The sequence below is a fragment of the Coregonus clupeaformis genome, chromosome 1, assembly GCF_020615455.1.
Source record: "Coregonus clupeaformis isolate EN_2021a chromosome 1, ASM2061545v1, whole genome shotgun sequence".
Classification (NCBI taxonomy): domain Eukaryota; kingdom Metazoa; phylum Chordata; class Actinopteri; order Salmoniformes; family Salmonidae; genus Coregonus; species Coregonus clupeaformis.
In genome coordinates, this window is record NC_059192.1 from 95,462,199 (window position 1) to 95,487,519 (window position 25,321).

Consider the following 25,321-nt stretch of genomic DNA (forward strand, 5'->3'; position numbering starts at 1 on the left):
ATGTCAATCTATTGACAACTCTATCAAAAGAAAATTATAATTTTTTGGATCCACGTTTCCATCCACAGTTTTTATGCAAATAAAGTCACACCCTATAAAAAAAAAAATCACAGCTGTGATGGAAACAGGAAGTTTCGGTACAATTTTATAAATGCCGACAGATAATTTGTTTATTCGACCTGGTGGGATTTTTTTGTCTGTAAAATTAATATTGCGCAAAATGGCGGTGGAAACAAAAAAAAGTACATTTTGTGCTACGTCATCACACACTGACTTTTATCAGCAACAAGTCCATTTGGTGGCAACACACCACTGGTAGGAAAATATGCATATTTTCTTTATGCGGATTCTAGAATATTCGCATGAAAACCTTTCGCCAATTGGATAGCAACCTAGCTAGTGTTAATCTTGTTTATTTTGAATGGCCTCTTATTAGAGCAGTAGAGGACTGTAATGCATCTAATGTGTCTACCTGCAATGTGGTCCTGACAGTGACCACCAGTTTGAGCCAGTGGGGAAACAAGCTGATGGTTTTGCTGAGGAACGAGACAATGGTGTCTCCGTAGTCAGGCTTGTGGAACTCTGCCTCATTTAGCCCATCTATCAGGATGACCAAGTCTTCTTCAGAGGCGATCTTCCTCTCTGAAAACACACAGAGAAAATAGTCAATATTGACCAAAAAATCTGACTGCACATATTCTGCCTAACGTACTCAGACCTTTATTGCTAAAATCAAGAATACATACACTATATATACAAAAGTATGTGGACACCCCTTCAAATTAGTGGATTAGGCTATTTCATCTCCATAGACAAACATTGGCAGTAGAATGACCTTACTGAAGACCTCAGTGACTTTCAATGTGGCACCGTCATAGGATGCCACCTTTGCAACAAGTCAGTTTGCAAAATTTCTGCCCTGCTAGAGCTGCCCCGGTCAACTGTATGTGCTGTTATTGTGAAGTGGAAACATCTAGGAGCAACAACGGCTTAGTCGTGAAGTGGTAGGCCACACAAGCACAAAGAACGGGACTGCCGAGTGCTCAAGCGCGTAGCACGTAAAAATTGTCTGTCCTCAGTTGCAACACTCACTACCGAGTTCCAAACTGCCTCTGGAAGCAACATCAGCACAACAACTGTTCATTGGGAGCTTCATGAAATGGGTTTCCATGGCCGAGCAGCTGCACACAAGCCTAAGTTCACCATGCGCAATGCCAAGCGTCGGCTGAAGTGGTGTAAAGCTCGCCGCCATTGGACTCTGGAGCAGTGGAAACGCGTTCTCTGGAGTGATGAGATCACGCTTCACCATCTGGTTGTCGGACAGACAAATCTGGGTTTGGCGGGTGCCAGGAGAACGCTACCTGCCCGAATGCATAGTGCCAACTGTAAAGTTTGGTGGAGGAGGAATAATGGTCTGTGGCTGTTTTTCATGGTTCGGGCTAGGCCCCTTAGTTCCAGTGAAGGGAAATCTTAACGCTACAGCATACAATGACATTCTAGACGATTCTGTGCTTCCAACTTTGTGGCAACAGTTTGGGGAAGGCCCTTTCCTGTTTCAGCATGACAATGCCTTCGTGCACAAAGCGAGGTCCATACAGAAATGGTTTGTCGAGATCAGTGTGGAAGAACTTGACTTGCCTGATGCCCTTTCCTGTTTCAGCATGACAATGCCTTCGTGCACAAAGCGAGATCCATACAGAAATGGTTTGTCGAGATCAGTGTGGAAGAACTTGACTTGCCTGCACAGAGCCCTGACCTCGACCCCATCAAACACCTTTGGGATGAATTGGAACGCCGACTTCGAGTCAGGCCTAATCGCCCAATATCAGTGCCCGACCTCACTAATGCTCTTGTGGCTGAATGGAAGCAAGTCCCAGCAGCAATGTTCCAACATCTAGTGGAAAGCCTTCCCAGAAGAGTAGAGGCTGTTATAGCAGCAAAGGGTTTGGATAATCCTATAGCAGCAAACTCCATATTAATGCCCATGATTTTGGAATGAGATGTTTGACAAGCAGGAGTCCACATACTTTTGGGCATGTAGTGTATGTTTTGAGGATCATGTCCATAGTATAATCAATGTGAGCGGAGACTGCGTCACGAGGAGTAGAGATAGTTGTATCACCTTTGTAGAGGGCATTCAGGGGTTCTAGGTGTGACCCCCAAATGGCACCCTATTCCCTATATAGTGTTCTACTTTTGACCAGAGTTTCCATATATAGGGCAATACTTTTAACCAGGGCCTATGGGCTCTGGTCAAAAAGAGTGCACTATATAGGGAATAAGGTGCCATTTGCGATGCAGACCAGAACTCACCTTTGTAGAGAACATCCAGGGGTCCTAGAACTCCTAGTAGAGTTATCTATGATAGTTATCTAAGGTTGTATAATAGGAGCAGAGAGTTGTATCACCTTTGTAGAGGGCATCCAGGGGTTCTAGAACTCCTCTTCTGAAGGAGGCCAGGGGATCCTGAACACAGGAGCGCAGACTGAGCATGCTCTGTAGGTGTGGCTCCCTGAGCAGCAGCTCTCTGTAGGCGATGAGCTGCGGTGAGCGACACAGCAACGCTGCCACGTTGTGGACAAACTCCGGCACCAGGCACGTGTAGGCATTGTCTGCCTGGCAGTAGTGGTACGCCACCACCTGGGGGCGATAGAGCGGGGGAGACATTTAAGTCATTTAGCAGACGTTCTTATCCAGAGCGACTTACAAATTGGATTGGTGCTTAATGAACACATCCCTGTTTTCTATGTCAATGGGAATCGGGTTTTATAAACCAGAGCTGCTACAACTCAATTGGGAGTGAGTCAACAAGTTCATGGTGGATGATTGCAGGGTAATTAAGCATTCTACGTCTCGTTTCACTTTTAAGCTATTAAATAATTCAGAGCTCCCTGCAGTTGAGAAAAGCTAAATGTCAATGAGTGTCTGTTTAATTGCATGTTTAGACGGACATCCAGAGGAGTCAAACGTTTCTATGATTATCATCACAATACAGATGAATAATCTCAGTGTAATAATGAGTCTCAATCTCAATCAACTGCCACAAACAAATAACACAAAGAAAAGAGGCCATGAAAAAGGAGAGAAAAAGAAAGAGGTTAGAAAGCTTTGCCAGGTGTGTCCTGCTCGGGAACATGACTCTGTTCCTCTGTTTCACCAAGGCAACAGCAGGAAGGAAATAACCAATTTATAGAATGCTAATTCACAACTAGGGCTTAAAACAAAGGCAGAAAAGAGGGAGTTATCATCAAGTTAACAACATTTAATACTATAGTTTGGCTGGGAAATGGTTTCTGCAGGAATACAGTACCAGTCAAAGGTTTGGACACACCTACTCATTCAAGGGTTTTCCTTTATTTTTACTATTTCCTAGATTGTAGAATAATAGTGAAGACATCAAAACTATGAAATAACACATATGGAATCATGTAGTAACCAAAAATGTGTTAAATAAATCAAAATATATTTTATATTTGAGATTGAAATATAGACACCCTTTGCCTTGATGACAGCTTTGCACACTCTTGGCATTCTCTCAACCAGCTTCACCTGGAATGCTTTTCCAACAGTCTTGAAGGAGTTCCCACATATGCTGACACTTGTTGGCTGCTTTTCCTTCACTCTGCAATCCGACTCATCCCAAACCAACTCAATTGGGTTGAGGTTCGGGGGATTGTGGAGGCCAGGTCATCTGATGCAGCACTCCATCACTCTCCTTCTTGGTAAAATAGCCCTTACAAAGCCTGGAGGTGTGTTGGGTCATTGTCCTGTTGAAAAACAAATGATAGTCCCACTAAGCCCAAACCAGATGGGATGGCGTATCCCTGCAGAATGCTGTGGTAGCCATGCTGGTTAAGTGTGCCTTGAATTCTAAATAAATCACAGACAGTGTCACCAGCAAAGCACCCCCACACCATAACACCTCCTCCTCCATGGTTTATGGTGGGAAATATACATGCGGAGATCATCCGTTCACCCACACCGCGTCTCACAAAGCGGTTGGAACCAAAATCTCCAATTTGGACACATTTCCACTGGTCTAATGTCCATTGCCCGTGTTTCTTGGCCCAAGCAGGTCTCTTCTTATCATTGGTGTCAGACCATGAAGGCCTGATTAACACAGTCACCTCTGAACAGTTAATGTTGAGATGTGTCTGTTACTTGAACTCTGTGAAGCATTTATTTGGGCTGCAATTTCTGAGGCTGGTAACTCTTATGAACTTATCCTCTGCAGCAGAGGTAACTCTGGGTCTTCCATTCCTGTGGCGGTAATCATGAGAGACAGTTTCATCATAGCGCTTGATGGTTTTTGCGACAGCACTTGAAGAAACTTTCAAAGTTCTTGAAATGTTCCGTATTGACTGACCTTCATGTCTTAAAGTAATGATGAGCTGTCATTTCTCTTTGCTTATTTGAGCTGTTCTTGCGATAATATGGACTTGGTCTTTTACCAAATAGGGCTATCTTCTGTATACCCCCTACCTTGTCACAACACAACTGATTGGCTCAAACACATTAAGAAGGAAAGGAATTCCTGGGGATGGGGCTGGAGGTGGGTCTACAGATGGCGAGTGCATGTGTCACCCCTGTTTAGGGGATAGGGAGGTGGAGACTGGGGCTATGGTGTGATGATGTGAGTGGTGTGGGGATTTAGGGAAGCCACTAAGCACCGCCTCACACATCCGTCATACCTTATTTAACTTCAGTCTAGACAGGTTCATAAATGTTAACAAGTTTACTCCACTGAAAAATAAATGGTTGTTAGAATGTTGATAGGCAAAATGGATATCTGTAATGAATATCTATTTTTTGGAGGTTTTATATATTTTTTTACCTGAGATGCCAGTCTCCTCATGGCCTCCTCCTGGCGTCGTCTCATCTCGGGGGTCCCGGGACAGCTGCCCCCTCCCAGGGTACCTGTGCTATGGGCCGGCTGGGACTGGGTAAGGGGGAGCTCTCCATCTGAGGAGACGCATAGAAGGAAGAGGGTTTTACCAGTGGCATGTTTGTCAAACCATTATTGTATTACCTTAAAGGGAATATCTGCGATTCAAACAATAACAAAGAGGACACGCCACCTCTGCTTTGGTAAACATAAATGTTTTAAGGAACTTTATTGAAAGATTAGTTAACAGCACTCTCCAATAGTAGGTATCTGAGCCTACGTTTGGGCGAGGCCTGCGGAGAGTCAGAGGCGATCTGTCTCATTCGTGTTCCGTGGCAGCTCAGCGCCACCAGACGAGAGATGATGGCCGTCTTGCCGTAGCCGATGTTGCCCACGACAACCACACCACGGTTGGTGCTGTTTTTGCCGCTGTTGAGATGGGCGTCGACCTCCTGGAACAGCCAATCACGGCCGGTGAAGACGGAGTCCATGGTGATGCTGGGCACCTCGAAGAGGAGGGGCTTCAGGGAGATGTCAGGTGGCCGGTATGGGGCAAACCGCACTGGAGGGGGAGAAAGGAGAGAGCGAGGATGACAGTTAAAATGGTTGCTCTTTATTTTACAGAGAAATGCTGCCATTACATTGAGATACATGAGTGTTCATGACCTACAGTGAGTCCTGACTGTCATGGGACCGCCTCAGGGTTAGATAGGTTACCTTCTACATGTAATCCCTTACAGTTACTAGTTACCTGTCCAAAATTGTAATCAGTATATGTAACTTTTGGATTACCTGAACATAACCCAAAAATGAAGGACTTATTAGCCTACTTTGTTGTTTATGATTTTGTTGTCATGGACGACCGATTGATTGGGCTCATTGCTTCGAGGTGTTGAAAAATAAATGCTGCTCTCATGGAATGGCATGCTTTGAGCACTACCGAAACGTGTTATTTGCATGTGAAAAATGTATGCCACATGCTGCATTCGCTATAGGCCTATTGTTACATTTTTGTTGGTGACACTTTGATATCTCGATAAGTCAAGGGGTGGAGCTATAGGGAACTCTTTGGAGCTATATGGAGCTATTTGGCACTAAAGGGAGCTATAGGGAGCTATATGGAGCTACATGGAGCTATATGGAGCTATATGGAGCTATAGGGAGCTATATGGAGCTATATGGAGCTATATGAAGCTATATGGAGCTACATGGAGCTATATGGAGCTACATGGAGCTATATGGAGCTATATGGAGCTATATGGAGCTATAGGGAGCTATATGGAGCTATATGGAGCTATATGAAGCTATATGGAGCTACATGGAGCTATATGGAGCTATATGGAGCTATATGGAGCTATAGGGAGCTATATGGAGCTATATGGCACTATAAGGAACTACATGGAGCTACATGGAGCTATATGGAGCTACATGGAGCTATATGGAGCTATATGGAGCTATAGGGAGCTACATGGAGCTATATGGAGCTACAGGGAGCTCTATGGAGCTATAAGGAGCTATATGGAGCTATATGGAGCTATATGGAGCTATATGGAGCTATAGGGAGCTATAGGGAACTATATGGAGCTATATGGAGCTACATGGAGCTACAGGGAGCTACAGGGAGCTATAGGGGGCTATAGGGGGCTATAGGGGGGTATATGGAGCTATAGGGAGCTATAGGGGGCTATAGGGAGCTATAGGGGGCTATAGGGAGCTATATGGAGCTATATGGAGCTATAGGGAGCTATATGGAGCTATAGGGAGCTATATGGAGCTATATGGAGCTACAGGGAGCTATATGGAGCTATAGGGGGCTATAGGGGGGTATATGGAGCTATAGGGAGCTATAGGGAGCTACAGGGAGCTATAGGGGCTATAGGGAGCTATATGGAGCTATAGGGAGCTATATGGAGCTATAGGGAGCTATATGGAGCTATATGGAGCTATAGGGAGCTATATGGAGCTATAGGGAGCTATATGGAGCTATAGGGAGCTATATGGAGCTATATGGAGCTATATGGAGCTATATGGAGCTATAGGGAGCTATATGGAGCTATAGGGAGCTATATGGAGCTATAGGGAGTTATATGGAGCTATAGGGAGCTATATGGAGCTATAGGGAGTTATATGGAGCTATAGGGGGCTATAGGGGGCTATAGGGAGCTATATGGAGCTATAGGGAGTTATATGGAGCTATAGGGAGCTATATGGAACTATATGGAGCTATATGGAGCTACATGGAGCTACAGGGAGCTATAGGGGGCTATAGGGGGGTAAATGGCGCTACAGGGAGCTATATGGAGCTATAGGGAGCTATATGGAGCTATAGGGAGCTATATGGAGCTATATGGTGCTATAGGGGGCTATATGGAGATATAGGGAGCTATATGGAGCTATAGGGAGCTGTAGGGAGCTATATGGAGCTATATGGAGCTATAGGGAGCTATAGGGAGCTATATGGAGCTGTAGGGAGCTATAGGGAGTTGCATTTTATAAAAAATTAAATATAAAGGTTGTTCCTTTACTGTGATAGCTGATACTTTGGTATCAAAATATATATTTAACATTTTGTAATATTAAGACAAATATTTGAGATTGTACCGTCTTTCAAGAATCACTGAGCCACTGTTGGCTTTCCACTGGTTGCAAAAACAATGATTTGATAGGTAGCTTAAACTTCTTCAAGTCAGCCATTATTGGGTTAAAATATACATATACATTTGTGAACAGCCATCCACAACAATCTGTAAGGCACAAATAGCTAAATGAGAGAGCAGCAGTGTGATTCACATCACTGCACTATGTAGATATGTAGATTTGTATTTATTATGGATTCCCATTAGTTTCTGTCAAGGCAGCAGCTACTCTTCCTGGGGTTTATTATGGATCCCCATTAGTTCTGCCAAGGAAGCAGCTACTCTTCCTGGGGTTTATTATGGATCCCCATTAGTTCCTGCCAAGGCAGCAGATACTCTTCCTGGGGTTTATTATGGATCCCCATTAGTTCCTGCCAAGGCAGCAGCTACTCTTCCTGGGGTTTATTATGGATCCCCATTAGTTCCTGCCAAGGCAGCAGCTACTCTTCCTGGGGTTTATTATGGATTCCCATTAGTTTCAGGGCAGCAGCTACTCTTCCTGGGGTTTATTATGGATTCCCATTAGTTTCAAGGCAGCAGCTACTCTTCCTGGGGTTTATTATGGATCCCCATTAGTTCCTGCCAAGGCAGCAGCTACTCTTCCTGGGGTTTATTATGGATTCCCATTAGTTTCAGGGCAGCAGCTACTCTTCCTGGGGTTTATTATGGATTCCCATTAGTTTCAAGGCAGCAGCTACTCTTCCTGGGGTTTATTATGGATCCCCATTAGTTCCTGCCAAGGCAGCAGCTACTCTTCCTGGGGTTTATTATGGATTCCCATTAGTTTCAAGGCAGCAGCTACTCTTCCTGGGGTTTATTATGGATTGCCATTAGTTCAAAGTTTCTCAGTGTACATTTGAATGTCATTGAGAAAACAGAAATGTGTCATTTGCAAACATCCTTTCTGAATGTAAAAGTAATCCTAGAAGTAATCTCGTTTTTCAAAAGTATCTGTAACCTGATTACAATATTTTTGCTGGTAACGTAAAGGATTACAGTTTGTTTTTTGTAATCTGTTATTCCCCAACCCTGGACAACCTCTTACTGCTGTAACCATGTGGCAGAGAAGGGATTCAAGGGAAGTATTTATTTGTTACACATAAAACCTGTCCTAACACAAATAATATTATTTTTCCTCACTAGGGGGAGTCATTAGATAAACATCTTTCTTCATCTGAACGTGTAGCATTAAAAAACAAAGGATGGAAATGATGTTTGGACTCGAATATGTCTGGAGATGAAAGAAGGACAACATCTGAACATGAGTACTACTTCTGTGTCTCTCAGGACAGATTCTCTTAACTTTACAGTTAGCTGTGTTATCTGAAACAACATCACTAACATGTGTAACTAATCCACTTGTAGTGCTGAGGCGGGTACACATGTAACCAGACATGTTACCAGACATGTTACCAGACATGTAACCAGACATGTTACCAGACATGTAACCAGACATGTTACCAGACATGTTACCAGACATGTAACCAGACATGTTACCAGACATGTTACCAGACATGTAACCAGACATGTAATCAGACGAAAGTAAAGTAAACTTACAGGATTGGGATTGCCAGGCATGGTTGTTAGCAGAAGCTGAGAAAAACAGAAGTGAGAGAAGAGAGGATGCAGTGAGAGAACAGACAGGGGAACGAAGAGCATAACAGAATGGAATCTGGCAGCCATGTGCATGATGCTAGTGGTGCAGAGCAGGGTTGGGGTCAAAGGTCAATTACATTTCAATTCAGGAAATAACAGAAATTCCAATTCCAACGAAGAAGTGGAATAGGGCTGCACAATATTTAATTGTGTATTTTTTTTGGCCACATATTTAGATTGCGATTTGACTAGTGACTATTGGTCACATACATATATTTATCAGATGTTATTGCGGGTGTAGCGAAATGCTTGTGTTCCTAGCTCCAACAGTGCAGTTTATTAGGTACACCACCCCGTTCACGAAAATGCTTCGCTCCTACAGACAGTGAGTCACGTGGCCGTGGCTTGCTATATAAAGGAGACAGACAGGCATCGAGGCATTCAGTTACTGATTGATTGAACGTTAGAACGGGCAAAACTAGTGACCTTAGCGACTTAGAATGTAGTATGATCGTCGGTGCCAGGCACGCCGGATCCAGTATCTCAGAAACGTCCGGCCTCCTGGGCTTTTCAAGCACTACAGTGTCTAGGGTTTACCGAGAATGGTGTGACAAACAAAAAACATCCAGTCAGCAGCAGTCCTGTGGGCGAAAACAGCTAGTTGATGAGAATTCAAAGGAGAATGGCAAGAATTGTGGAAGCTATCAGGCCGGTCACATACAGGCAAATAACGGCGCAGTACAACAGTGGTGTGCAGAACGGCATCTCAGAATGCACAACTCGTTGGTCCTTGTCATGGATGGGTTATTGCAGCAGACGATCAAACCGATGATAAGCCCACTCCTCTCAGCTAAAAACAAGAAGAAGTGGCTCCAGTGGGTACGCGATCCCCAACACTGGACAGTTGAGGAGTGGAAAAACATCACCTGGTCCCACAAATCCCGGTTCCTGTTGCATCATGCTGATATCAGAGTCAGGATCTGGCATAAGCAGCATGAGTCCATGTCCCATCCTGCCTGGTGTCAACGGTACAGGCTGGTGGAGGTGGTGTAATGGTGTGGGGAATGTTTTCCTGGCACATGTTAGGTCCCTTGATACCAATTGAGCAACGTTTCAATGCCCCAAATTCAGGCTGTTCTGGAGGCAAAGGGGGTCCGACCCAATACTAGATGGGTGTACCTAATAAACTGGCCACTGAGTGTAGATAAAAACACTTGAGTGAACTGTTGGAATATAAATATAATTATTTATATTAAGAAGCAAAGCAGCATCGTTCTTGTTTGGAACAATCTGTTGACTGCATTTGACCTAACAGAACAACATGCAAACTTATAGTGAATCTAACAGCGGGGAGGAGGAACTGAGCTACTTGAGTGACAGGGGGCGGGACTTGTTGTGTGTTTGGGAAGCAGCCGCAAGAGGAGAGAGGGAGAGAGACGAGGAACAGAGTAAACTATCAAAATGGACGTTACACGCAGCTCAGTGGCGGTTCAAAATATTTGCAATACGGATATTGCACATGTACAGTAAATATTGCGATTTCAATGTGAATTAAATGAATTGTGCAGCCAAAGAGACACAGCCCTAAACTGGAATATAGAAGTGGCCTCAACCCTGGTACAGAGAGCTGCATGAGGAGACTGCAGCATCAGATATCAACTAATATGATATAATAAAATAGAGGCGTTGACTCCATCAGAATCTCCAGATCCATCTATTGTAATGCAGTAAGGTTCAGGGCAGGCGACATATCAGCATTAGACAGACCATGACTCAGGGCTGGGGAGAACACAGGACAAATTGTGTGTGTGTGTGTGTTACAGAAGGAGCTTGATAGTTTGTTAACAAGAAATGTGTGGAGTGGTTGAAAAACAAGTTTTAACGACTCCAACCTAAGTGTATGTAAACTTCTGACTTCAACTGTAAGTCATAGAGCCTCTGTTTGTCTGCTGCAAGGTGATAAAATCCTAGAAACATGGCTGCCATGTTGTGAGCAGTAAGGAGGGAGCAGGGAGCTGTTTCCAGGCCAGGATTGTGTCTGTGGGGGCTTCTGTAGATGGTGCTGTATCATTCCCTGCTCAGGCAAGGCTGTGAGTGGTATAGGCCTAAGTATCACTGTGTTTCCTCCTCTCCTCCCCCTGGCTAGTCAGACGGAGAGGTATCACTGTGTTTCCTCTCCTCCCCCCAGGCTAGTCAGACGGAGAGGTATCACTGTGTTTCCTCTCCTCCCCCCTGGCTAGTCAGACGGAGAGGTATCACTGTGTTTCCTCTCTTCCCCTGGCTAGTCAGACGGAGAGGTATCACTGTGTTTCCTCTCCTCCCCTGGCTAGTCAGACGGAGAGGTATCACTGTGTTTCCTCTCCTCCCCCTGGCTAGTCAGACGGAGAGGTATCACTGTGTTTCCTCCTCTCCTCCCCCTGGCTAGTCAGACGGAGAGGTATCACTGTGTTTCCTCTCCTCCCCCCTGGCTAGTCAGACGGAGAGGTATCACTGTGTTTCCTCTCCTCCCCCTGGCTAGTCAGACGGAGAGGTATCACTGTGTTTCCTCTCCTCCCCTGGCTAGTCAGACGGAGAGGTATCACTGTGTTTCCTCTCCTCCCCCTGGCTAGTCAGACGGAGCGGTATCACTGTGTTTCCTCTCCTCCCCCCTGGCTAGTCAGATGGAGAGGTATCACTGTGTTTCCTCTCCTCCCCCCTGGCTAGTCAGACGGAGAGGTATCACTGTGTTTCCTCTCCTCCCCCTGGCTAGTCAGACGGAGAGGTATCACTGTGTTTCCTCTCCTCCCCCTGGCTAGTCAGACGGAGAGGTATCACTGTGTTTCCTCTCCTCCCCCTGGCTAGTCAGACGGAGAGGTATCACTGTGTTTCCTCTCCTCCCCCGGCTAGTCAGACGGAGAGGTATCACTGTGTTTCCTCTCCTCCCCTGGCTAGTCAGACGGAGAGGTATCACTGTGTTTCCTCTCCTCCCCCTGGCTAGTCAGACGGAGAGGTATCACTGTGTTTCCTCTCCTCCCCTGGCTAGTCAGACGGAGAGGTATCACTGTGTTTCCTCTCCTCCCCCTGGCTAGTCAGACGGAGAGGTATCACTGTGTTTCCTCTCCTCCCCCTGGCTAGTCAGACAGAGAGGTATCACTGTGTTTCCTCTCCTCCCCCCTGGCTAGTCAGACGGAGAGGTATCACTGTGTTTCCTCTCCTCCCCCCTGGCTTGTCAGACAGAGAGGTATCACTGTGTTTCCTCTCCTCCCCCTGGCTAGTCAGACAGAGAGGTATCACGGTGTTTCCTCTCCTCCCCCTGGCTAGTCAGACGGAGAGGTATCACTGTGTTTCCTCCTCTCCTCCCCCCTGGCTAGTCAGACGGAGAGGTATCACTGTGTTTCCTCTCCTCCCCCTGGCTAGTCAGATGGAGAGGTATGACTGTGTTTCCTCTCCTCCCCCCTGGCTAGTCAGTCCTCTCCTCCCCCCTGGCTAGTCAGACGGAGAGGTATCACTGTGTTTCCTCTCCTCCCCCTGGCTAGTCAGACAGAGAGGTATCACTGTGTTTCCTCTCCTCCCCCCTGGCTAGTCAGACGGAGAGGTATCACTGTGTTTCCTCTCCTCCCCCCTGGCTTGTCAGACAGAGAGGTATCACTGTGTTTCCTCTCCTCCCCCTGGCTAGTCAGACAGAGAGGTATCACGGTGTTTCCTCTCCTCCCCCTGGCTAGTCAGACGGAGAGGTATCACTGTGTTTCCTCTCCTCCCCCTGGCTAGTCAGATGGAGAGGTATGACTGTGTTTCCTCTCCTCCCCCCTGGCTAGTCAGTCCTCTCCTCCCCCCTGGCTAGTCAGACGGAGAGGTATCACTGTGTTTCCTCTCCTCCCCCTGGCTAGTCAGACAGAGAGGTATCACGGTGTTTCCTCTCCTCCCCCTGGCTAGTCAGACGGAGAGGTATCACTGTGTTTCCTCCTCTCCTCCCCCCTGGCTAGTCAGACAGAGAGTTATCACTGTGTTTCCTCTCCTCCCCCCTGGCTAGTCAGACGGAGAGGTATCACTGTGTATCCTCTCCTCCCCCCTGGCTAGTCAGACGGAGAGGTATCACTGTGTTTCCTCTCCTCCACCCTGGCTAGTCAGACGGAGAGGTATCACTGTGTTTCCTCTCCTCCCCCCTGGCTAGTCAGACGGAGAGGTATCACTGTGTTTCCTCTCCTCCCCTGGCTAGTCAGACGGAGAGGTATCACTGTGTTTCCTTTCCTCCCCCTGGCTAGTCAGACGGAGATGTATCACTGTGTTTCCTCTCCTCCCCCTGGCTAGTCAGACGGAGAGGTATCACTGTGTTTCCTCTCCTCCCCCTGGCTAGTCAGACGGAGAGGTATCACTGTGTTTCCTCTCCTCCCCCTGGCTAGTCAGACGGAGAGGTATCACTGTGTTTCCTCTCCTCCCCCTGGCTAGTCAGACGGAGAGGTATCACTGTGTTTCCTCTCCTCCCCCCGGCTAGTCAGACGGAGAGGTATCACTGTGTTTCCTCTCCTCCCCTGGCTAGTCAGACGGAGAGGTATCACTGTGTTTCCTCTCCTCCCCCTGGCTAGTCAGACGGAGAGGTATCACTGTGTTTCCTCTCCCTCCCCCTGGCTAGTCAGACAGAGAGGTATCACTGTGTTTCCTCTCCTCCCCTGGCTAGTCAGACGGAGAGGTATCACTGTGTTTCCTCTCCTCCCCCCTGGCTAGTCAGACGGAGAGGTATCACTGTGTTTCCTCCTCTCCTCCCCCCTGGCTAGTCAGACGGAGAGGTATCACTGTGTTTCCTCTCCTCCCCCTGGCTAGTCAGACGGAGAGGTATCACTGTGTTTCCTCTCCTCCCCCTGGCTAGTCAGTCCTCTCCTCCCCCCTGGCTAGTCAGACGGAGAGGTATCACTGTGTTTCCTCTCCTCCCCCTGGCTAGTCAGACAGAGAGTTATCACTGTGTTTCCTCTCCTCCCCCCTGGCTAGTCAGACGGAGAGGTATCACTGTGTTTCCTCTCCTCCCCCTGGCTACCCTGGCTAGTCAGACAGAGAGTTATCACTGTGTTTCCTCTCCTCCCCCCTGGCTAGTCAGACGGAGAGGTATCACTGTGTTTCCTCTCCTCCCCCCTGGCTAGTCAGACGGAGAGTTATCACTGTGTTTCCTCTCCTCCCCCCTGGCTAGTCAGACGGAGAGGTATCACTGTGTTTCCTCTCCTCCCCCTGGCTACCCTGGCTAGTCAGACAGAGAGGTATCACTGTGTTTCCTCTCCTCCCCCTGGCTAGTCAGACGGAGAGGTATCACTGTGTTTCCTCTCCTCCCCCTGGCTAGTCAGACGGAGAGGTATCACTGTGTTTCCTCTCCTCCCCCTGGCTAGTCAGACGGAGAGGTATCACTGTGTTTCCTCTCCTCCCCCCTGGCTAGTCAGACGGAGAGGTATCACTGTGTTTCCTCTCCTCCCCCTGGCTAGTCAGACAGAGAGGTATCACTGTGTTTCCTCTCCTCCCCCTGGCTAGTCAGACGGAGAGGTATCACTGTGTTTCCTCTCCTCCCCCTGGCTAGTCAGACGGAGAGGTATCACTGTGTTTCCTCTCCTCCCCCTGGCTAGTCAGACGGAGAGGTATCACTGTGTTTCCTCTCCTCCCCCTGGCTAGTCAGACGGAGAGGTATCACTGTGTTTCCTCTCCTCCCCCTGGCTAGTCAGACGGAGAGGTATCACTGTGTTTCCTCTCCTCCCCCCTGGCTAGTCAGACGGAGAGGTATCACTGTGTTTCCTCTCCTCCCCCCTGGCTAGTCAGTCCTCTCCTCCCCCCTGGCTAGTCAGACGGAGAGGCTCACTCAGACACTTTAATTATTCACCAGGTGAGGATGACTCAGAGCAGGGGAGGATGAAAGGATGGAGTGAGGAGTGGAGGAGAGGAAGAGTGGTACTTCAGTCTGCTCCATATGAAGGACCAGGGGATCTACTCTTTACTCCACACAGTGTGTGTGTGTGGCTGCAGGCATGTGTGTGTGTGCTAGCGTGTGTGCGTGCCTGTGTGTGTTAGTGTGTGTATAGCATGTGTGTGTGTCTAAAATGAGTGGGTGGCAATCTAAGAAAGTGAACCTGCCTGTACCACCAGGTTCATCACCACCTCTAGATAAGCTACCTCGGCTGCTTACCAAATGACACTATTATCTATCTAGGGCCCTGTTCAAAAGTAGTGCACTAAATAGGGTGACATTTGGGACACATATTCTCTCTACCTACTATTGTCACTGTGACTCACTCACTGGGCTTAAAACAGCATCAGTCCCTTAATTTCCCTGACAGCATCAAACAACCTTAAACTAAAGAAGTGAAGCAGGAGGACACTTCAGCATCTGGTTACCATCTGACTAGCACAACAACCCTCTATAGTATAGTGCAGGAGGACTCTTCAGCATCTGGTTACCATCAGACTAGCACAACAACCCTCTATAGTATAGTGCAGGAGGACACTTCAGCATCTGGTTACCATCTGACTAGCACAACAACCCTCTATAGTATAGTGCAGGAGGACACTTCAGCATCTGGTTACCATCTGACTAGCACAACAACCCTCTATAGTATAGTGCAGGAGGACGCTTCAGCATCTGGTTACCATCTGACTAGCACAACAACCCTCTATAGTATAGTGCAGGAGGACGCTTCAGCATCTGGTTACCATCTGACTAGCACAACAACCCTCTATAGTATAGTGCAGGAGGACGCTTCAGCATCTGGTTACCATCTGACTAGCACAACAACCCTCTATAGTATAGTGCAGGAGGACACTTCAGCATCTGGTTACCATCTGACTAGCACAACAACCCTCTATAGTATAGTGCAGGAGGACACTTCAGCATCTGGTTACCATCTGACTAGCACAACAACCCTCTATGGTATAGTGCAGGAGGACACTTCAGCATCTGGTTACCATCTGACTAGCACAACAACCCTCTATAGTATATAAGCAATGTTAAGTCGCGACCACACCTACTTTTGTGGCAGACAATTTGATCTCTCTCTCTCTCTCCCCCCACACTCTCTCTCCCCACTCTCTCTCTCCCCCACTCTCTCCCTTCCTCCCCCACTCTCGCTCTTTCTCTCCCCCCTCCCTCTATCTCTCGCTTCCCCCCTCTCTCCCTCCCTCTCTCTCTCTCCCCCTTGCTCTCTCTCCCTCCCTCTCTCTCTCTCCCCCTTGCTCTCTCTCCCTCCCTCCCGCTCTCTCTCTAGCTCTCTGTGAGAGGTACGGAGGTGTCGTAAACACACTCGGCTGCACTTAGGAGAGGAGAGAAACAAGTGGCTGTGGACCTCTGAGAGTACCAGGCCTAGAGGTGGCTAGGGGGGAGCCCATAGCCCGCCCCCACCACAGACACCTCCAGGTATACAGGGAATAGGAGGCCATTTGGGATGCAGCCCATGTCATGATGACACAGGGCAGATTGAGCCACTGGACTCATTGAGGAGAGGGGTGTCTGTCCATGTCTGTTATATCTAGACTGAGGAGAGAGGTGTCTGTCCATGTCTGTCATATCTAGACTGAGGAGAGAGGTGCCTGTCCATGTCTGTTATATCTAGACTGAGGAGAGAGGTGTCTGTCCATGTCTGTTATATCTAGACTGAGGAGAGAGGTGTCTGTCCATGTCTGTCATATCTAGACTGAGGAGAGAGGTGCCTGTCCATGTCTGTTATATCTAGACTGAGGAGAGAGGTGCCTGTCCATGTCTGTCATATCTAGACTGAGGAGAGAGGTGTCTGTCCATGTCTGTCATATCTAGACTGAGGAGAGAGGTGCCTGTCCATGTTTGTTATATCTAGACTGAGGAGAGAGGTGTCTGTCCATGTCTGTCATATCTAGACTGAGGAGAGAGGTGCCTGTCCATGTCTGTTATATCTAGACTGAGGAGAGAGGTGTCTGTCCATGTCTGTCATATCTAGACTGAGGAGAGAGGTGCCTGTCCATGTCTGTTATATCTAGACTGAGGAGAGAGGTGCCTGTCCATGTCTGTCATATCTAGACTGAGGAGAGAGGTGTCTGTCCATGTCTGTCATATCTAGACTGAGGAGAGAGGTGCCTGTCCATGTCTGTTATATCTAGACTGAGGAGAGAGGTGCCTGTCCATGTCTGTCATATCTAGACTGAGGAGAGAGGTGTCTGTCCATGTCTGTCATATCTAGACTGAGGAGAGAGGTGTCTGTCCATGTCTGTTATATCTGCAGATTAGGCAGTTCCCTATATTATGCCTTTGACCAGAGTCCTATGTGCACGACAGTATATAGAGCATAGGGTATGATTTGGGACCTGTCTCTTCTGAAGGGCTATAGTATTCCTGTCTTACCTCTGTGGTGGGTCTGAGCGCGTCCTGGCCCGGTGTGTGTGTTCTGTCGGTTCATGCGCAGCGGCGTGTGTCTCTGATCATCCAGGTAGGCCAGGTCCTCCAGGTGAGCCGAGCTGGTGGCTGAGGGTGGATGTGTATGAAGAGGACAGAAACAAACAGAACAGGAGAGGAGAGGACAGAAATAAGCTGTTAGCTTTTAATCACATACAGCATTATATTAGCTCATGCAAGCATCCTGAGGCGGTTTGGCTGTCAAGCCTGAGTGAGTTAGTTCACAGTAAAGGTTAGAGAGGAGGGTGGAAGGGAGAGATGCAATATGGCTGTTCCATGGAACTAGTGGAAGCTGCAGCCTCAAAGCCAGTCAGAACAGGACATCTTTATGACTCAGTGAACTGTCAGTTATAAGGGATGTCTACAACAATGTCAGACCACAGCCTCAACGGGATCTGATAGTAACATTGGATGTACTAATGTGCAGCCTAATAGTAAACCACGCAGGGAGGGGGGAGGAGTCATCGTGATGAAATGACCCCCCTGAGCTGAATAGCGTGGTGGAGACCTCGCCCGGCTGTAATCTATGGCAGCTAAATCAGACACTTCCTGTTTTACCACCCTGTGTGTGTGTGTGTGTGTGTGTGTGTGTATGTTCCTGCTTTGACAACCCAGTGATGACACACAGGTCCAGGAACATCACTGCTCTCTGATATACAGCCAGGCTGGGCAGTAGGCCAGGCCTGAGACCTCCACAGTCCAGCCAGCTATCCCACAACGCATTTCAGAAATAAACTGAATGCTATTGTCTCCTCTAAAATGTGATGCCGCCCAATATCCCTCTCCCTTTACAAGGGCAAATATAGACAGAGGTATTATAGACTGAGGTATTATAGACTGAGGTATTATAGATAGAGATATTATAAACAGAGGTATTATAGATGGAGATATTATAGATGGAGATATTTTAGACAGAGATATTATAGACAGAGATATTATAGACTGAGATATTATAGATGGAGATATTATAGACAGAGATATTATAGACTGAGATATTATAGATGGAGATATTATAGACGGAGATATTATAGACGGAGATATTATAGATGGAGATATTATAGACGGAGATATTATAGACAGAGATATTATAGACGGAGATATTGTAGATGGAGATATTATAGATGGAGATATTATAGACAGAGGTATTATAGATGGAACTATTATAGACAGAGGTATTATAGATGGAGATATTATAGACTGAGATATTATAGATGAGATATTATAGATATAGATATTATTTAGTCTCATCTGACCAGAGTACCTTCTTCCATATGTTTGGGGAGTCTCCCACATGCCTTTTGGCGAACACCAAACGTGTTTGTTAATTTTTTCCTTTAAGCAATGGCTTTTTTCTGGCCATTCTTCCGTAAAGCCTAGCACTGTGGAGTGTACGGCTTAAAGTGGTCCTATGAACAGATACTCCAATCTCTGCTGTGGAGCTTTGCAGCTCCTTCAGGGTTATCTTTGGTCTCTTTGTTGCCTCTCTGATTAATGCCCTCCTTGCCTGGTCCGTGAGTTTTGATGGGCGGCCCTCTCTTGGCAGGTTTGTTGTGGTGCCATATTCTTTCCATTTTTTAATAATGGATTTAATGGAGCTCCGTGGGATGTTCAAAGTTTCGGATATTTTTTTTATAACCCAACCCTGATCTGTACTTCTCCACAACTTTGTCCCTGACCTGTTTGGAGAGCTCCTTGGTCTTCATGGTGCCGCTTGCTTGGTGGTGCCCCTTACTTAGTGGTGTTGCAGACTCTGGGGCCTTTCAGAACAGGTGTAAATATACTGAGATCATTTGACAGATCATGTGACACTTAGATTGCACACAGGTGGACTTTATTTAACTAATTATGTGACTTCTGAAGGTAATTGGTTGCACCAGATCTTATTTAGGGGCTTCATAGCAAAGGGGTTGAATACATATGCACGCACCATTTTTCTGTTATTTATTTTTTATAATTCTTTGAAACAAGTAATTTTTTTAATTTCACTTCACCAATTTGGACTATTTTGTGTATGTCCATTACATGAAATTCAAATAGAAATCAATTTAAATTACAGGTTGTAATGCAACAAAATAGGAAAAACGCCAAGGGGGATGAATACTTTTGCAAGGCACTGTAGATAGCACTCCATTGTTATTGCCCATCAGGCATTATAGTCTCTGTTTCCATGTTCAGACACACTCTTTGTTTTTGTATCGTTACGTGTTCGTTTATATTAAACTCTCCACCTGCTTCCTGACTCCCTGCGTCTACATTACAGGGATAACTTAATTTACATCATTGAGTGCACTACTTTTGACCAGGGCTCATAGGACTCTGGTCAAAAGTAGTGCACTATGTACTGTAGGGAATAGGGTGCCATTTGGGACAAAATGTTATACAACCTGGGATTGGGAGCGATAATACATGATCTTCCTACACTCCACACACACTCTTTCGCTGAACAACTATCGTCATTACTGCTGTCACGGTCGGTTTGTACTTCCAAAAAAGGTCTAAATAAAAAGTTACATGCAACAGAAAAAATTCCTTGTCTGGAAAAAATCTAAGTATTGTTTTTGACCAAGTGCGCATGCATTCTGCACCTCCAATAAAATCCCTCAGCCTATCTAGAGATATACAATCACTGTAAAAACATTCCCTATATTGTCTACTTACATTATTGCATTTCATATATTGTGGTGAAACAATAGATTGATTTTATTTAGACCTTTTTTGGAAGTACAAACCGACCGTAATGTCAGTCATGACGATAGTTGCTCAGCGAAACTCTATTCTTTGGTAAGTACTAAACGTATTTTGACATTATTAAGCTTGGTGAATGGGCTTAAAAGAGAATCGCCATATTCATCGTCTCCTGTAAGATTCTGGTTCAGGTCACCATCAGACAAAACTACTACATGGAGGATGCATCCTAAATGGCACACTATTTGCTATTTAGTGCATTACTTTTGACCAGGGCCCATAGGGCACCATTTTGGGACGCAGAATAAATTATTTATATCTACAGATGTGAAAATGGTAAAGAATGGCATGGTCTAAAACCTGACGGGTAACTGACTATGTTTAATTCGTCTGGTCTCCAAGGCCAAAGAGTTTGATGAGAATGTCAATTTTTCAATAAGAAGTTTCTGTTCATTTCTGCTGTACGCCCCTTAAAATACTACTGAGATGACTGAAACAGAAATAAAAGGAATCCTCCTTTATGATTTACTTCCTCCCTCTATCCCTCTCTCTCTACTCCCTCTCTCTCCTCCCTCCATCCCTCTCTCTATCCTCCCTCTCTCTCCTCCCTCCATCCCTCTCTCTCTCCTCCCTCTCTCTCCTCCCTCTCTCTCCTCCCTCCATCTCTCTTTCACTCCTTCCTCCCTCCATCCCTCTCTCTCCTCCCTCTCTCTCCTCCCTCCATCCCTCTCTCTCCTCCCTCCATCCCTCTCACTCCTCCCTCCATCCCTCTCTCTCCTCCCTCTCTCTCCTCCCTCCTACCCGCTCACACTATCCCAACAGGCTTCTCTCTCATTAGGTAAAGTATATCCTGCCCTCTCTCCTCCTTTTCCACCTCCTCCTCTCTTCTCCCTTCATCTTCTCAGACAGTTCCTGCACACACTCTCTCTCTCTCTCTCTCTCTCTCTCTCTCTCTCTCTCTCTCTCTCTCTCTCTCTCTCTCTCTCTCTCTCTCTCTCTCTCTCTCTCTCTCTCTGAAACTGTTAATGCCTGGAGCCTTGATGTTCCTCTGCCGTGGTAGAACAGCCAATCCACGGCCCCCTCTCTCTCTCCCTCTCCTTTCTCCCATCCCTCGCTTTTCTTCCCCTTTGCTGCAGAGGAGATATTTCTCCCTCTTTCCCTTCTTCCTAATGCATCCCTTCTTACCAATATGCCACTGGGTGAGATAATTATTTGAGGTGCTATGTGTTGTTGGAGGTGCATCTTGGTCAGTCAGGCTCCCTAATCCTGCCTGATGGGCCGGCCCTGTCAATATGCTGGTCATCCTGCCTGATGGGCCGTCCCTGTCAATATGCTGGTCATTCTAATGCAGGATGACCAGCATATAGACAAGGCCGGCCCATCAGGCAGGATGACCAGCATAGAGACAAGGCCGGCCCATCAGGCAGGATGACCAGCATAGCGACAAGGCCGGCCCATCAGGCAGGATGACCAGCATAGAGACAAGGCCGGCCCATCAGGCAGGATGACCAGCATAGCGACAAGGCCGGCCCATCAGGCAGGATGACCAGCATAGAGACAAGGCCGGCCCATCAGGCAGGATTAGGGAGCCTGACTGACCAAGATGCACCTCCAACAACACATAGCACCTCAAACAATTATCTCACCCAGTGGCATATTGGCTATTTAGGTGAGCGCTGATGCCGCCCCGTGATAAGCAGTGCCCCCTTTGTCAAAACGAATATTTAGCTTGTTCATGCCCAGAGCACCTCTCCAGGGTGACATATTAACAAACAATATATCCTAAAAACAGGACAGGTCAAAGTAAAATGGTCAATATGGAATGGACAATCAGGCTACTCACAACTGCTGTCCAGGAGTTTCACCCCGTGGCTAAATTGTCATGATAATCAGTGATTTCAAGTTTCTATTGGTACATTTTTTATGAAATGCATCATAGTGAAAAAGAAAATCCCACTGTATAAACACATGGATTCTCAAATAGGCTAAAGTTAGGTAGCTGATATTCTGAGTTTATAATTGATTAGTCACAGGAATCAGGACCAATAAAGCCTGTTTTACACAAACGGTCGGCCTACCACATGGTTGGGCATTCATACAATTCCATTGCGGCCTACAGTGTAGGCTACCCTATTCTAGTTTTGCAAGGGAGGAGGGCGGAATAGTTTTTTGTCTCACCAAGGGCGTCAGAACGGCCAGAACAGAGTCTGCATAGAGAGCAGTTCAGAACTGATTACTCCTTTTAGCAACAGAAACTGTTCCATTATCTACTCTAGCACTTCTAACAATTAGCAATATCCTGGGCTAAGTGGTATGTTAGTATTGACATTGGAAATGGAAATGTAATGTAAATGAATAGAGCCGGAACTACACTGCATCTTTGCAATACTGTAGGGCAGGCAATAATACAGTTCATCTTCCATGAATGCCTCTGCTCTGAATAGCAGGACAATAATATAATATGATCAATCAGGAAAGGCAGCATGTTATGTAACTGACATTTTTAAGATACATTTAGCCATACTTTGGGGAATAAGCTATTTGAGGCATGCCATAATTGTCACAATTAAATATGCATATCAATTTTCTACGTAACGTTCCCTTCTCCTCAATGTGTTTTGGCTAAAAGCCTTTGAAGGAAATAACTATGTACTCTGCTTATCAGGGAGTTTTAAGAAGTCTTGATTTTTTTTGTTGTCATTTAGCAGACGCTCTTATCCAGAGCGACTTACAGTTAGTGAGTGCATACATTATACACTTTTTTCATACTGGCCAAACCCACAACCCTGGCGTTGCAAACGCCATGCTCTACCAACTGAGCTACATCCCTGCCAGCCATTCCCTCCCCTACCCTGGACGACGCTGGGCCAATTGTGCGCCGCCCCATGGGTCTCCCGGTCGCGGCCGGCTACGACAGAGCCTGGATTCGAACCAGGATCTCTAGTGGCACAGCTAGCACTGTGATGCAGTGCCTTAGACCACTGCGCCACTAGGGAGACTTGCAGCCTCAACATGCAAATAAACATGTTTTCCCTGGAATCAAACAATAGAGCATTATGCTGAGAAAGAGACTGTCATCATGTTCTTGTTTAGACAAACATGGGGAGGAAGGACACTGCATAAGGTCACAGTCAAGGTTAAGCTGTAGGTCAACATCCTAGGTTAGGATATATGTGTAGGATATACAGTTGAAGTCGGAAGTTTCCATTCACTTAGGTTGGAGTCATTAAAACTCGTTTTTCAACCACTCCACACATTTCTTGTTAACAAACTATAGTTTTGGCAAGTCGGTTAGGACATCTACTTTGTGCATGACACAAGTAATTTTTCCAAAAATTGTTTACAATTCCAGTGGGTCAGAAGTTTACATACACTAAGTTGAATGTGCCTTTAAACAGCTTGGAAAATTCCAGAAAATGATGTCATGGTTTTAGAAGCTTCTGATAGGCTAATTGACATCATTTGAGTCAATTGGAGGTGTCCCTGTGGATGTATTTCAATGCCTACCTTCAAACTCAGTGCCTCTTTGCTTGACATCATGGGAAAATCAAAAGAAATCAGCCAAGACCTCAGAAAAAAATTGTAGACCTCCACAAGTCTGGTTCATCCTTGGGAGCAATTTCCAAACGCCTGAAGGTACCACGTTCATCTGTACAAACAATAGTACGCAAGTATAAACACCATGGGACCATGCAGCCATCATACCGCTCAGGAAGGAGACGCGTTCTGTCTCCTAGAGATGAACGTACTTTGGTGCGAAAAGTGCAAATCAATCCCAGAACAAAGGACCTTGTGAAGATGCTGGAGGAAACAGGTACAAAAGGATCTATATCCACAGTAAAACGAGTCCTATATCGACATAACCTGAAAGGCCGCTCAGCAAGGAAGAAGCCACTGCTCCAAAACCGCCATAAAAAGCCAGACTACGGTTTGCAACTGCACATGGGGACAAAGCTCTTACTTTTTGGAGAAATGTCCTCTGGTCTGATGGAACAAAAATATAACTGTTTGGCCATAATGACCATCGTTATGTTTGGAGGAAAAAGGGGGTTGCTTGCAAGCCGAAGAACACCATCCCAACCGTGAAGCACGGGGGTGGCAGCATCATGCTGTGGGGGTGCTTTGCTGCAGGAGGGACTGGTGCACTTCACAAAATAGATGGCATCATGAGGAAGGAATATGATGTGGATATATTGAAGCAACATCTCAAGACATCAGTCAGGAAGTTAAAGCTTGGTCGCAAATGGGTCTTCCAAATGCACAATGACCCCAAGCATACTTCCAAAGTTGTGGCAAAATGGCTTAAGGACAACAAAGTCAAGGTATTGGAGTGGCCATCACAAAGCCTTGACCTCAATCCTGTAGAACATTTGTGGGCAGAACTGAAAATGCGTGTGCGAGCAAGGAGGCCTACAAACCTGACTCAGTTACACCAGCTCTGTCAGGAATGGGCAAAAATTCACCCAACATATTGTGGGAAGCTTGTGGAAGGCTAACCAAAACGTTTGACCCAAGTTAAACAATTTAAAGGCAACGCTACCAAATACTAATTGAGTGTATGTAAACTTCTGACCCACTGGGAATGTGACGAAAGAAATAAAAGCTGAAATAAATCATTCTCTCTACTATTATTCTGACATTTCACATTCTTAAAATAAAGTGGTGATCCTAACTGACCTAAGACAGGGAATTTTAACTAGGATTAAATGTCAGGAATTGTGAAAAACTGATTTATTTGGTTAAGGTGTATGTAAACTTCCGACTTCAACTGTATGTGTAGGAGCAGACCAAACAGGAAGAGAGAGGAAGAGGGTGGGACTCACCTGCGACAGAGTTAGGGCGAGGCATGAGGTACAGAGGGATGGAGTGAGCGGACATGCTGTCCAGGTGTCTCTCTGGGATCTTGTCGAGGCTGTAGGTGGAGGCAGCCATGTTCTCGTCCACACGGTATAGGAACGAATCCATACCAGACTTCTGGCTCTGCCACAGCTTCAGGTTACTGCCCCGCGAGAAACCCCCGTCACCGTATTTACCCCCACGCTCAGCGTTCTCCGAGTAGCTAGTCAGGGTGGCTGGAAGGAAGGAAGGAACAACGGGAGTAGAGGAGAGGGGTCAGAGTCAAGGGAAGGAAGGGTTGCCTTAGCCCAATAC

At 46.4% G+C, this 25,321-nt stretch overlaps 1 protein-coding gene across 4 annotated transcripts in view; it reads right to left on the bottom strand.

Annotated features, from left to right (window-relative positions):
• The window catches only part of LOC121577848 (protein TANC2), a 151,487-nt gene that overhangs the window by 51,324 nt on the left and 74,842 nt on the right, over positions 1-25,321 (bottom strand). For 3 of the 4 annotated variants that reach the window (XR_006002689.2, XR_006002686.2, XM_041891793.2), the window contains exons 5-11: positions 24,994-25,242; positions 17,435-17,554; positions 9,079-9,114; positions 5,166-5,447; positions 4,835-4,962; positions 2,409-2,640; positions 473-642 (exon numbers count right to left, since the gene is read on the bottom strand). Coding sequence is in view for 2 of the 4 variants with exons in the window: in XM_041891793.2 (XP_041747727.1) it covers positions 473-642; positions 2,409-2,640; positions 4,835-4,962; positions 5,166-5,447; positions 9,079-9,114; positions 17,435-17,554; positions 24,994-25,242 (1,217 nt within the window). In the remaining 2 variants the exon portion in view is untranslated. The remainder of the gene's footprint in view (positions 1-472; positions 643-2,408; positions 2,641-4,834; positions 4,963-5,165; positions 5,448-9,078; positions 9,115-17,434; positions 17,555-24,993; positions 25,243-25,321) is intronic. The other variant, XM_041891806.2, reaches the window with a different exon arrangement.